The sequence below is a fragment of the Acipenser ruthenus genome, chromosome 27, assembly GCF_902713425.1.
Source record: "Acipenser ruthenus chromosome 27, fAciRut3.2 maternal haplotype, whole genome shotgun sequence".
In the NCBI taxonomy this organism is placed as follows: domain Eukaryota; kingdom Metazoa; phylum Chordata; class Actinopteri; order Acipenseriformes; family Acipenseridae; genus Acipenser; species Acipenser ruthenus.
The window spans coordinates 25405112-25419400 of record NC_081215.1 but is presented as its reverse complement, the minus strand read 5'-3'; the positions used below and the strand labels follow the sequence as shown (position 1 = coordinate 25419400).

The 14289-nt window shown below is 39.9% G+C and overlaps 1 protein-coding gene across 1 annotated transcript; it reads right to left on the bottom strand.

The window, feature by feature from the left end:
• Positions 1 to 3238: 3238 nt before the first annotated feature.
• LOC117432402 (transcription factor PU.1-like) lies at positions 3239 to 13314 on the bottom strand. Its single transcript, XM_034054289.3, has 6 exons — positions 12971 to 13314; positions 11990 to 12083; positions 9615 to 9805; positions 6793 to 6876; positions 4890 to 5043; positions 3239 to 4809 (listed from the first exon to the last, which is right to left on the bottom strand). The coding sequence occupies exons 1-6, from the start codon at positions 13010 to 13012 to the stop codon at positions 4496 to 4498; spliced, it is 879 nt and encodes a 292-aa protein (XP_033910180.1). The 5' UTR covers positions 13013 to 13314; the 3' UTR covers positions 3239 to 4495.
• Positions 13315 to 14289: the final 975 nt, after the last annotated feature.

The following is a 14289-nucleotide window of genomic DNA, read 5'->3' as shown; positions in this document are numbered from 1 at the left end:
GGAGCCTGAGCGTCCACAGCCCAAATGGGAGGAGCCTGAGCGTCCGCAGCCCAAGCGGAAGGAGCCCGAACATCCTACGCCTGAGTGGGAGGAGCCCGAACGTCCTACGCCTGAGTGGGAGGAGCCCGAACGTCCTACGCCTGAGTGGGAGGAGCCCGAACGTCCTACGCCTGAGTGGGAGGAGCCCGAACGTCCTACGCCTGAGTGGGAGGAGCCCGAACGTCCTACGCCTGAGTGGGAGGAGCCCGAACGTCCTACGCCTGAGTGGGAGGAGCCCGAACGTCCTACGCCTGAGTGGGAGGAGCCCGAACGTCCTACGCCTGAGTGGGAGGAGCCCGAACGTCCTACGCCTGAGTGGGAGGAGCCCGAACGTCCTACGCCTGAGTGGGAGGAGCCCGAACGTCCTACGCCTGAGTGGGAGGAGCCCGAACGTCCTACGCCTGAGTGGGGGGAGCCCGAACGTCCTACGCCTGAGTGGGGGGAGCCCGAACGTCCACAGCCCGAGTGGGGGGAGCCCGAACGTCCACAGCCCAAGAGGGGGGAGTCGGTGCGTCCACAGCCCAACATGGAGGAGTCGGGGCGTCCACAGCCCAAAGGGAGGCAAGTCGGGGCTTCCACAGCCCTGGGACCCAAGCCACCAGCAGAGGGAAAATGCCTGCTGGTTCAGTCCCAAGAGCCAGAAGGGGAGGAGTTACAGGCTCAACCCCCTGAAAATTTTTGGGGGGGAGAAGGGCAGGATGCTGGTGTTCCCCAGCAGCCTCTCGCTATGCTGCTGAAGGCAGCACGGCGCGCACATGCCCAGCCGCCACAGCAGAGGGATCCACCACCTCCAGGAGCAGAGGAGCAGGAGCTGCCTCTGCCACCACCACCGCAAGGAGCAGAGGAGCAGGAGCTGCCTCTGCCTCCGCCACCACCACCGCAAGGAGCAGAGGAGCAGGAGCTGCCTCTGCCTCCACCACCTCCAGGAGCAGAGGAGCAGGAGCTGCCTCTGCCTCCGCCACCACCACCGCCAGGAGCAGAGGAGCTGGAGCTGCCTCTGCCTCCACCACCGCCAGGAGCAGAGGAGCTGGAGCTGCCTCTGCCTCCACCACCGCCCGGAGCAGAGGAGCAGGAGCTGCCTCTGCTGCCCGTACCTCCGCAGGGAGTACGGTGGCCGGAGCCCCAGAAAGGGGAGCTGCCGGCCACGAAGAAGGGGGAGGAGGTCTGGAGACCACTTTCCCCAGCAGCAGTTTCGCTGCAGGAGTTCTTGAGGCCGGAGCCCCACAGGAGGGAGCTGCCGGCTATGAAGAAGGGGGAGGTCGGGGGACCACCTGCCCCCGCAGCTTTTTCGCTGCAGGACGGGACCAGCATGCTGTCAGCCGTGCCACTACCGGCAGGGGAGCTGACAGCATTTCCAGCCATGGGCCCACTGAAGCCTCCCTTCCCAGCCCGAGACTTTGGCCTGGACTGCTGGGTATTTAAGGGGGGAGGTGGCCGTTGAGGCCATGTGTGCTGCGCACAAGGGGGGGTATATGTGGCAAAGTGCCCCGCCCCTGTGTGCATTTGTGTGTTCTGTGTATGTATGTATGCGTGCGTATGTTAATGTTGGTGTATAGATTAGTACACGGGATATAAACGGGTCTGTGTTTCACGTATATTTAAAAAGTGTAGATTTGTATTTAGGCACGAGGAGAGCACAAATCACTTCACGTGCTGGTTAAATATAATATGCGAGCACGGGGTTGCACAGAATTAATTCACGTGCTGGGATTCAAGTGAATAATTAATTAGTAATTGAATCCCAGCACAACAGTATAAATAGGCACATTTTTAGTCAGTCAGGGTTAGGTGTTCGGAAGAGGAGAACGGGAGAGAGAGAGAGAGAGGAGAGTTAAGTTAAAGATCGTAAAAGTGAAGATAAGTGTGTGTACTCACCGTGTTTGTTTGTCTCCGTGCACCGTTTGTTAAGTGTCAGTCGTTTTGTCTGTGTGTTTATTTTGGCGTCAAGTGCCGTGTCCTGTTTTGTATTCCGTTGTTTAAACCTTTTATTTTGTTATTAAACGCTGAGTGCAGCCATTGCACTCAGCTCATCACAACCACCGTCTCTTTGTTTGGATTCCTTTCTGGTCTGACGCAACCCACTCTGGCCGTCTTTGTGACAGACCCTGAGCAAGTCACTTAACCTCCTTATGCTCCGTCTTTCGGGTGAGACGTAATTGTAAGTGACTCTGCAGCTGATGCATAGTTCACACACCCTAGTCTCTGTATGTTGCCTTGGATAAAGGTGTCTGCTAAATAAACAAATAATAATAATAGGTAGTAATCAAGTATCATGCTTTAGAAGTGTTTGGATACATTATGGTGAGCTGTGGCATAGTGTGTCCCCATTAAAATAGAGAGATCACTTATGTTAGTGTTTGTGTTAGAGCTGAACCAAAGTGTTAAAAAAAACTTACAAAGAAGGATATTTCAAAACCAGGTGTTTGAGTTATTTAAAAATAATTTATTTTATATTAACACATATTATATGTCCACCAATTTTTATTCATTCAGCAAATGGATGCCAATTGTGAAACGTACCGTATAATATGATTGTCCTTCATCGCTAATGTCTAATGTTGAGTTTATTGGAAATTGCTAAAGCATGTGACTGTGAATACAAAGTGGTATCACGTATCACGTTAAATATTTCTGACTTGGATCTATTTGCTCATCCATGACAGCAACGAATAAATGATGGAAATTACATTTCCAAAAAAAAGAACAAAAAAATCATGATTATTAATGCCATTTTACATTTTTGTATATACAAAAGAGCTATACCCTGTGTATACCTCATGTTTAGCCTGTTTTGAAGAACGAAATAAAGTGTAATATTCTAGCTGTTAACAGCAGCCTAGACACGTTTCACGCAGGCCAGACTTCATTCAATTGATCAAAACTGACATTGCCTATAACAGAATGGTATCAGAATTCTTTCCTAAATGCCTAACAAAATGCAAACAATGCAGGAGAATGTCACGTAATGCTGTGGGCTCTGTGATTGTTTGATATAGCCAGCTCAATTTCGAGAGCACAGAAAGTGCTGCATCATGTGAGGTGTGGCTCCAGACTTTAGGAACAATGCTCCTTTCTACGTGCACCGTGTTTTTCTGTATCAGTTCCTGCTTTTTATAACGTGCAGTTCCCCATATTGAAACAGCTCCCGCTACTCTGTGTTGCCTTTCGATCGTTGATCTTTACTGTATGAAAAAAAAAACATATTTAATCCGTTTTTATTGCAGTGCATTGTTTGATACAGTCGACAATATTTTTTTCTAATGGATACATTCAGCTGGTTTAAAATATATTTACTACTTCTCTTTCATGTTTGTATTAATTGTCCAGTGGTTTGCAAATCAAGCTACATTCCCAGTTGAAATAAAACAACATCAAAGTAACATAACAACAGTGGGAATATGAAGAGCTTTTATCACTCCTGCTTTTGCAATTCTGTTCGTGAGTTTTTTTCCCGGTTTTAATGCTTACGTCATCGGAAAAGGTGAGATAATCCCCAGATTGATATTTATCAGTGCAAAAGTATGGCATGTGCAGTTATCAAAGTGTACAAAAAAATGCAGCATCTCCCTTGAATTCAATGTCCTGGCAGGTGTAAGAGCTTGCAACTGACTGTTAAAAAAAAAAGCATTTTCACTCATTCTGTCTCGGGGTCTTTTAACATTGCATTCGTGGCAGTGCAGATGTTTAAGGTCTGTTCGACCTCTGATGAACACAATTGACATAGCCTTCTAGATCCGACAGCAATGGAAACGGCATGATTGGCCATTGCTATGAAAGCAACTGTACAGTACATGCTTCCTTTGGACGCGAGGCAGCGGGTTTGGAGCTGAGATTATGGCCACATACATGCTATGTACAATGCAAACAGTTTTGCCAGTGGAAAGCTATACATCTAAATGAGCTAACAGTATTATCAGAACCAATGCACATCTTGTTTTAATTAGAAAGGCTCCTCTCAGCCAGTCACCAGTATGTATAAGCTAAACTCCTTCAGTGCATTGCACTCGTCTAGTGATTAAGTGTCACTAACGACTGTGTATTTACCTAGTCGCTACCTAGTAAATACATGTGTAATTACACACAATTACAATGCATAGTTACAATGTCTTTAATGTGGACATTTTTTGCGCGATATTACCCTAACCCTTTTTTGATACAATTGTGTACTTACATATATTGTGCAGAAACATTTACACATTAAGCACATTGTAACTATGCATAATAACATTGTACTTCTGTGTCAGTACACATTTACTTATTAAGTAACGACTATGTAAATGAACAGTAATTAGAGACACTGAATGTAAACTGTTAGCAAATTGACTACCTGTTTTGTTCTGTTTTTATGTGCCTGTAAATTCGATATTTCAATGCACTCTATGAAAGCGAAAGAGTTTTTTTTTGGCTGCAGTCTTTAAGGCTTTGCTGTGGGTTTTCCCTCAGCTCTGAAGTTGTATCAGTGTGAGTACATCTTTCTGTCATTGCTTCTCCCCAGCACCTCGCCACTGAACTGGTACGTCAGCTTTTTCTTCACTTTCTTCACCTCGCCGGTCTTGCCGTAGTTTCTGAGTGCCCGGGCCATCTTCTGGTAGGTCATTTTCTTGCGGTTGCCCTTCTGCAACCCCCAGCGGTGGGCCAGGACTTCCTTGTGTTTGGAGGAGAACTGGAAGGTCCCCTTCTCTTTGTCCACCCACCAGATGCTGTCCTTCAGGTCCCCGTTGCGCAGCAGGTCCAGCAGGAACTGGAACAAGCGGATCTTCTTCTTACTTCCTGCAAGGAGAGACTCGTCACTTACAGCCTTCTGCCGTTCTGTCTGACCGTGGTTATTGAAACTGTTCACCTGTACACACCTGATTCTCCAGCGGCAGCATAAGAAATACTGCCCGCAGGGTCTGTCTCTCCGTCAGACACCTCGAAGGGAGGGCTCCGTCTCTCCAAGTCATCATCATCCGAACTGCGCTGGGCTGGAGACTGGAAAGGAAAAACTCGCTGCAAATACTGGACCTAAAACACGCCGATACAGGAAAGAGAAATACATTCAACCGAACGGCACCAAAAATGAGCGGGTCTCGTGTCTTACAGTCACTAAAACTGTTGAAATGCTGTGTCAGTAAATTAAAAAATAATACCTACGGATGGTTTATTAAAGACAATTATGAACAATAACCTTAATGACACAGTACAATTGAAAAGCTTCATGTCATGTTGTAAAATAATTGTACCTATACCTGATAATGAATGCTTTAATTACATGTTCTAACTGCATTGCCTAGTATGATCATTATTAACCAACTACTATGGTTTATAGCATCACTTATAACACATTTGGAGATGCGTTATTCATTATTTATAACACCATTTGCTCCTCAAACTATATACAAAATAACGCTTGTGCAACATGTTTGTTTCTTTGCTTCACTATTCAGCGATGTATACCCTGAATGACCCTTTGAGACCACGCAGACGTCTTGAAAGAGGAAGTTAAGACAGCAGCTTTGCATGGTCTCAAAACTGTGTGGGGGCGGCTTTTGAGAGGCAGCATGACCAGGCGTTGAACTGGTGGGAAGTTTGGGCATACTACATTTTAATAAGCACTTTTTTTGTTTGTTTGTTTATTAACTGTTGTTAGTTAACATGTAGTAAGCTGTTTTGAAACTATTAAAGTACGCCTTTAAAAACGTCTGTAACAACACTTTCAAGTTCAAACAGTCAGTAATGCATCTATAAACACATTTATATACTTTATAGAGCTCCTTAAACTGATGCACGGCCCAAATTTAAACCCATTACACTGATACGCCCGAGCTGAGATTCTTTAACAAAACAATCACATTTGTTAATAGGTTAGTAATAAGATATACAGATATATAACAAGATCTATCTATCTATCTATCTATCTATCTATCTATCTATCTATCTATTTATCTATCTAACTATCTATGTCTCTCTCTCTCTGCCCCTCTCCTTATTTTAAATCCAACTTTTCTTTTAAGTTCGGGTCATTTATAAGAACCTCAAAATGATCTCCTTAAGAGGAGTTGGAGAGAAGTGATTGTATGAAAGAGGAAGCAAGCAGAATGCATGGGGGTTTCCATCTCTTGAAGTCCAGTTTTGCAACCCGGATCAGACAACACTGTCCGAACAATATTCCCACGGACAGAGGCTGGGAACTAAATGATTCATAAATACGGTAACACTTTAAAATAATGGCAGCAGATTCGTTATTCATTTTAATGTAGCTACCTGTATTCATTCCATGTTCTTTTGTATCAAATGATGCTGCTCACATGTATAAGGCATGCATTCTCACCCACCAGGGGACTGTGAGGTGTTAAATCATGCATGAAGGCATGCCTTATACATGTGATTAGCATAATTTATCAGCACAGTAACTAATGCACTTGTCATATATATATACCACATTGTGTGAAAAAAAAAAAACATTTCTTTATAAAAAGTATTGACACCCTCGAATCTCTTCGAAGCTAAATTCTCGAATCCACGCTGACGTTATTACCACTTAGGAAACGTGGCTATGTATGGACTATATTCTTCTCAGCACTTCAAAGACTATTTGAAGGAATGTTTGGTGAAGGACTGTTTCTGTAAAGTCTGTTCAGATTAATCAAATCAAGTTTACAGTTTGTGAAACCGCTTTTTTTCAAAGCACTTTTTCGAACCGGAGAGTATGTTTATAAATAGACAGGCAGACAGACAGTGAAATAAATCATTAATAAATAAATCACACAATACCTTGCCGTGAGTTTTATTTTCAGGTATAGTCTGCATATTTGGTGAAACCAACTTCCATTCAGGTTTCCAGGTGCCAGCAACAAACTGAAGACACACAAAGTCGAATTACTAGAAATTCTGGGCAAACATTTGGAGGATAAGGTACTAAACCAATAAAACACATATTATCAAAGTGCTTTTTGTTCTTTGTTTTGGGGTAGGTACAGTATATTATTAATTTATTTAATGTCATAGCACTTCTATAGCATGGTAAAATAAAACTTATACAGCATAACAGCTAATAACATTGTGTTAAAAAGAATCCTTACCAATTATAACTATACAAAAATTATTATCAGATCATTCATTTTGAGTCTTGATCTGGTAAATTACATCATTAAAAAATAGCGCACTTGAAACCAGGAGGTGTGCCCTGTATTAGAGATGGTTAGAGATGTATTCTCAGTTTAAGGTGTGCCCTGTATTCGAGATGGTTAGGGGTGTATTCTCAGTTTAAGGTGTGCCCTGTATTCGAGATGGTTAGGGGTGTATTCTCAGTTTAAGGTGTGCCCTGTATTCGAGATGGTTAGAGATGTATTCTCAGTTTAAGGTGTGCCCTGTATTCGAGATGGTTAGGGGTGTATTCTCAGTTTAAGGTGTGCCCTGTATTCGAGATGGTTAGAGATGTATTCTCAGTTTAAGGTGTGCCCTGTATTCGAGATGGTTAGGGGTGTATTCTCAGTTTAAGGTGTGCCCTGTATTCGAGATGGTTAGGGGTGTATTCTCAGTTTAAGGTGTGCCCTGTATTCGAGATGGTTAGGGGTGTATTCTCAGTTTAACCTGAGAATGTTTATAAACACTGCAAAAGTTATTTTTATTCTTGTTAATAAGGCCCCTGGAGAGGGGAGGTGATATCTTCTGGAACTAAAACTCAGGGGAGCAGGTCCCAATAACAGACAGCTAAACTGGGTAGTAAAGAGGCACAAATCCACAAGCCAGCGGTTAATGAGTTAGCAGAATCCCCTGCTGCCCTCAGGGCTGTCACACACAGACAGAAACTCAGTCAGAAAGATCCAGAGTTGGGTAATACAGCAACACCTTCACAGCATGCTGTGTCCCCAATGCACAGACAACAGAACACGCGCTAGACTGAGACCATTCCATTCTGCTGGGAACATTGCTTCATCGTTAACACCAAACGGAGATTATGTTGCACAAAAAGGGGTTATTTTATTGGAACCGCAGGCATAAGTTGCTTAAAGGTCAGTGATTAAACAAAAACAGGTTCAAAAGTTCAGGCAGCAAGTACATTATCTGGCACATGGTACTTACAAATTCTGACAGATTTTGAGGGTACATTTCTATTTTGCATTGTGAATCCTATAATAACCATAATAGGAAATTACACACAGCAGGAACCAGTTATTTTCTATTATGAATAGGATTTATAGCTTTACTATAGATGTCATCCACCAAAACACCATACAAAATCTGATGTACTTTAAATGTGTACTTTTTTACACATTGTAAAGCACTGCTCAGTATAGCCAATGGTTTGTTTTTTTGTATCAGAGCTCATATACCAAAGACACTGCACAACAGAAACCTTATAAGGATATTTAGCTTCTATAAACAGTATAACTAATATACTGTACTCTACATTTGTCTTTGCGTCGGATAAAATAAATGCAAATATTCTTTGGACAACATACTGTATGGTAGCTTCAGCTGCTTACAGCTTGTATTGCAAATAGTCTGCTTATTCTAGGATGTTAATAGATGTTGGTTTGCTATGTGCAATTGTTTTTTTGTATTTGATATTTTATTTGTATAATGTTTAAAAGCGTTAGTGCTAATTCTGTATAGTAAAGAAAATGACAGAGAGAATAAGATTGAAAGGTAAGCTAAAGAATGCATTGTGTGCCCCCTTGCATTGAGTTAACAGCCGGATATTTAGACACATACCGTACGCATCTTCTTACTTGGGAGTATTTTTAAATGAATTACGAAATTCAGACCACAGTGGAACAGTTTGATAGTGGTGAGCCACTAAAGAGACTGTAAAGAAGAAGAGATGAGAGCTTGGTCTCAGGTCTGCTCTCTTTAGGGATGAATCCATTTGGGATCCACTTGTCTACTGGTATGAAATAGGTAACATTCATTGTGCAAGCCAACCAGCAGGGTCATGGGTGGAATTGTGGGAAGTTTCAGTATGAGAGGACCTTTCATAGTTACACCATTCTCTCTCTCTCTCTTGCAGGCCCTATCTGAAGTGAGTGCAAATTGACTAATATTTACTACATGCACTGAGAACACGATTCTGCCATTGGGAGGAAGGAACCCAGTGAACGCAATGTATTTAGGAAATGTATATGTACATGAAATAATGGGGTGTATTAAGTGATGTGATAAAAGTGTATCTACTGTGCACTTAATGTACCTGTACTTTGAAATGTTCCTGTAATTTTGCAAGGAACAACTCTAAACAACTGTTCCTACCTATTGCAACACGGACATCTTTCACAAGATGATTGAGACACACAGGACTGAAATAAGAGCATGGGGACAGATGGAAACTGTTCATTTTCCTGTGTGAAAACTACTTCATCTGACTTTTTAGTTTTTAGCATTTTTTTGTTTTAGAATTGGCTTCACAGAAGGTTCTGTAATATAGGCTTGAGCTTCAAATGGTGTGGAATTCTAGAAAGTAACCACATGTGAAAAGGCCCTGAACCTTATTAAACCTCATACACGGTCCAAACATAGCAATTGATTAAACCTGGAAACATGGACAGGGGTTCCTAGCGCCCCTAGTGGCAGGTGTTATAGCTAACGTGTTTTACCGGTGGGGATAGTCCAACGTGTGTGGCCCCCAGAGAGGGGTCAATGGTGTGCAGGGGGTCGATTTCAGTGTAACGGTGAAGCTGCTGCAGATGCAGAGGCTGGACGCTCTGTAACTCAGTGAAGTTATTCTCATGGAAAGTCTCGAAGTCACTGCTGTGGATGTGGTGCGGGTGGTAATCCCAACAGTGATCTGGGAGAGGGAGAGAGCCAAGGCTTTACCAACACAGACAGAGACAACAGAAACCAAAAACGCTTTCTTTACATGATCTCGTTGTAAAGAACACAGCAATTAGAAAACAGTGGCACTACGAACAGGTGTTAGCAGCTGTTGATTACACATGCATGCGTGTAGGTCATTTGTTATTACAGTGTAATACAGTCAGAGGAACACAAACCTGATATAAAGCCCAAAAAAATTAAAAATAAAATAGATACTGTTTATTTTTAAAAACAACTTATCTGCAGAGGTACTTGCCAAAACACAATCACAGTATATATATATAAATGAGGCATGTGTAAAGCATACTGTAGAGTGTGTTTCCATCCCCAAGGGACCTAAAGACTGTGCAGTAAACTGCTTGAGTTAGCACAAGAAGCATCTTTGGGTACTTATAGTTAAACACCTTTCTTTCTTTCTTTCTTTCTTTCTTTCTTTCTTTCTTTCTTTCTTTCTTTTTTGTATTTTTTCTGTTTATTGGTTAAAACAAAAAGCAACGAAAATCCCAAACCCTATAATATTACAGTTTTTTACTTTTTTTAGTTCTAGATTTTTTGGCTTTTCACAAATAGACGTAGTTAAAGGCTAAAGCAGATGCTTAAAATCTGCTGCATAGATTTACTATAAAACAGTCATACACCTTAATACAAAATGATCAATCTACCCACTCCTGTACACTAGTACTGTACTTACAGTAGGCTAGGTTTTGTGAACAGGGCCCATTAGATTGGTAAGGGTAGCTAAACCAAGCATATGTCACAAAACTAGTGATAGATACAGTTAACAGATCAATAGCGTGGCCAAAGTAAGTTCTCGTTGTTACAGTTGACTTTTTTTTTCTTTTTTCTATCAAGTATTGCAGCAACACCGTGTCAGTCCATCCGTAACAATGTGTTTCATCATCCAGGCCGCTGATTAGCATCACAAGAAGGACCCCGCCCTGATTATTATAACAGTATTTCTCGGCTTTAGCAGCATGCAACGGTTTACTTTTTTTTTTTTTTTTTAATGAGTTATTTCTTTTTTTTTCCTGACGGGTGCGTGATGAGTGTTTTGGTTTTGTTCAGTAATCTTCTGTATTTCCAAGTCCCTGTCTTTACATTTCTTTCTGTTCCTTCCCGTTATCAACCATCGTGGCATCGTGTCAGTTTGTAAAAAAAAATAAATATATATATATACTTTCAGTTACTTCGAAAAAATAATTAGCTTGCAGTTGTACACTTTTACTTCGCTTCCTCTGCGCCGTTTTGGGGTTAAGTATGCATTCATCGGCCTTATTGTCACGACGCCATTAAAATCAATCAATCAATATTTATTTTATATAGAGCCGATCGGTGAATGCAACGGAAGAGCAGTTGTAGCACTTTGTGTTTTATCGTATGCTTTATCAATTTCTGTGTCTCTGCACACTCGAGTAGTTTCGGGTTTTGGATAGTTTTAGTTAGTGTTGTATTGATCGTATAGACTTTCCGGAATACATGTGAGTATGCACAGGTATTTTAATTAGTACTTTCTTTGTCAACGCCAACATTTTATTATTTTTTATTTTTTTAACTGGACTGGTTTTTTTTCATGTATTACCATTTAAGCTGAACGTGGTTCATTTTAAAACCGTGCGTCAATATTAATTACTAATTTTGCAGAACTAGAAAGGAACAACCAAGGTGCTGCCACGAGCTTTTAAATTAGCCTCCTATTTGTTTATTAATTCGATGTTTTGTTTCGCTTAAAAAAAAAACAACTTTAAAAACAGGATGGAAAATAATTCTCTATGAATATGTCCCTCAGTTTCTGCTGTAAGTAATGGACATTTTTAGAAAACCAGTTATTTGCACGTTTTAATTACATGGATACGTTGTTATTATTATTATTATTATTATTATTATTATTATTATTATTATTATTATTAGGCTATAGCCCAGCTGTTATTCATTCTTAGACTGAATATATGTTAAAAATTGTCCTTTTAAGTTATTTCTTAGATTCTTCTTTTCTAAAATAAGTCTGGCATTGTAAAAAAAAAAATGTAATAAATCAATTATCTCTTTCTTTAAAATCCAATTGAGAACATATTTTAATTTACATGGACGACGAAGCCAAGTAGCTTAGTAGTAAACTAATATTTACAATAATATAATATTCAGTTTTGCAGCTTACCTCCATGGCTTTCTCCGTCGCTGCTCAGATAGGGATAATATTCATGGGGTTGTCTGTAAATTTCAGGATCATACGAAATCATTTCTTCTGCAGGCTGTAAAAAAAAGAAAAAAACTCTTGTCTAAATGCATCCAATTGAGTCAAATTAAATACTGTATGAAGTCTGGTTTTGCACACTGATAACTTAGCTAACAGGTGCAAACTGTATAACTATATTGTAAACTTATTCAAACGACGAAACGACTTCAAAACAACCCGTTGTAGAAGAAGTGAATTGCTATTAATATCCTTTCTATAGATAGGAAATACTTTTTTTAAAAAACGAAAATGTTATATTTGGAACTACTGTACTGTAACTGCAGTAGAGTAACAGTCTTAGTACAACATGGAATACATTGTAGATAATAACATGTGCATGCTTCTAAACTACACTTAGAAATGTGTTTATATAAAATTACAAAACAGTCCTATTTGCATAATGTTAAACCTCAGATTAACATGTGTATTACTTCCAAAGAAGTACTTACTTAAATGCCAAACATCCCTCTATAAAAGAAAGAACTACAGATAATAAAACAAAATATTTCTATATTAAGTGCACTAAAAACATATATAATAAAAGATAACATTTGAAAGATTGTGTTTAACTGTGCAATGACAGTATGTGAATAGTATATTCATTTAGATAACGTAGTGCACTGAAATAGCATTTGAAGGAAAAGTTTGACACATTTAAAATACACTGATATCTCACATTTTGGAAACTCATTCCAATATTTTGGTAAAGATGGGAAGAGAAAGGATTTATTTTTTTGCAATGTACATTTATATTTGATAGAAAACAATTGCAACTTATTGACATGCATCTTCGAATTCCACCCACATTGCTGGTCATAGTTTTTGGAGTCCCTGCAGTGCTGATGCAGAGAAGTACACTCAGTGTCTACTGAAAGAAGCAGAAAAGTAAAGAGTTATACTTACAGGTGCTAAGATATACCCCTCCATTCTATAGGCTTGCCGCATGAAGTACGTTCTCAGTTCGGATATTCTCTAAGGGGCTGTTCTAGTGTCTCTGCGAAGCTCAGGGAGTCATGTCATGCAACTCAATGCAGACTTTTTTTCTCAGCAGACGATCTTGTTTTTTAAATAAACCTTTCCAAATAAAAAGAGAGGCTTGAGCGACTCCCCCTTTACATCACTTGTCTATCTGCACAGGAATATAGAAGCTGATCTTTAATTAATAGAGTAAATAGAAATCTGCTGGAGTTTTGTCAGCCCGAAGGTGGCCTATGAAGTTCTGTGGTGTTTTGTTTTTTAGAAAGTTCCTGATTTGAGTGTGTGTCAGATGGAGATAGTGAAGCACTATATCAGACAAGAAATGTGACATCACAACCCAGCCAATCAAATTAGTCTGTGTCTCAGGAATGAATCAGGCATTTCTAGCTAAAGGTGGCTGATTTTTCCATTGTACCTCTGAACATAGTGTACACTATACTGGACACATAATGTACTGAATTAATATATTGGTTTGAATGTTTTATTGTCTATGAACATCTAACTAATTTTGGCCCAGTACTGTGTGCATGACCAATGTATGGATAGTTTAAAAGTTGCGATTAATCCTTTTGCATGATGCTCTCTACTGTACATTAAATATAATGGGCCCTGTTCACAAACCACAAAGGACTGATTTAAGGAGTGTTTCAAGTGCTTTAAAAATGAGAAGAAACTAATAGACCTTCTCTGCTGAAAAAGCTTTTTTTTTTTTTTTTATAAACGGTAAAAGTTTTCTATGAACATCAAAACATAAACATTCTTTAAAACAGTTCTGATCTTTAGGAAAAAAAAAAGGCAGAATTAATAAAGTGTACAGATATCTCAAAAGAAACACTAACATTATTTTTCTTTACTATAAATTTAGTATAAAAAAAATAACTAAAAAACAAAACAACGTTTTCTTTCCATGTACAGTACAGTCCATTTCCCATAGGTTAAGTGTGCTTTTCTGGTTATCTATTTTGTACCACGATGAACTAATCTTCACTATACTTTTCTATGCTTTTATCGTGATTCTCTGAAGTTCATTTGTTGACTTGCATGACAGGTCCCATAACATTTTGAATTGCCTTAACATTTAAAAGCCGTGCTCAGACAAAAAAAAAAAAAAAAACTAATACTGTATTCATTAGCTGATTTTGTTTGCGGCAATTAGCAAAGTAAAATCCAAAGGGTTTTAAAAAGAATGTAGTTTCATACATACATATATAATCTCTTTTAGATGCAGTTTTTATGCCCTGATA

Coding starts and splice junctions, on each gene's coding strand:
- LOC117432402 (XM_034054289.3), bottom strand. CDS start 13,012: ATGCGGCAAGCCTATAGAATGGAGGGGTATATCTTAGCACCT. Junction 12,084..12,970: donor AGGGGTATATCTTAGCACCT/GTAAGTATAACT, acceptor TTTTTTTTACAG/CCTGCAGAAGAAATGATTTC. Junction 6,877..9,614: donor ACGTTGGACTATCCCCACCG/GTAAAACACGTT, acceptor GTGTGTCTTCAG/TTTGTTGCTGGCACCTGGAA.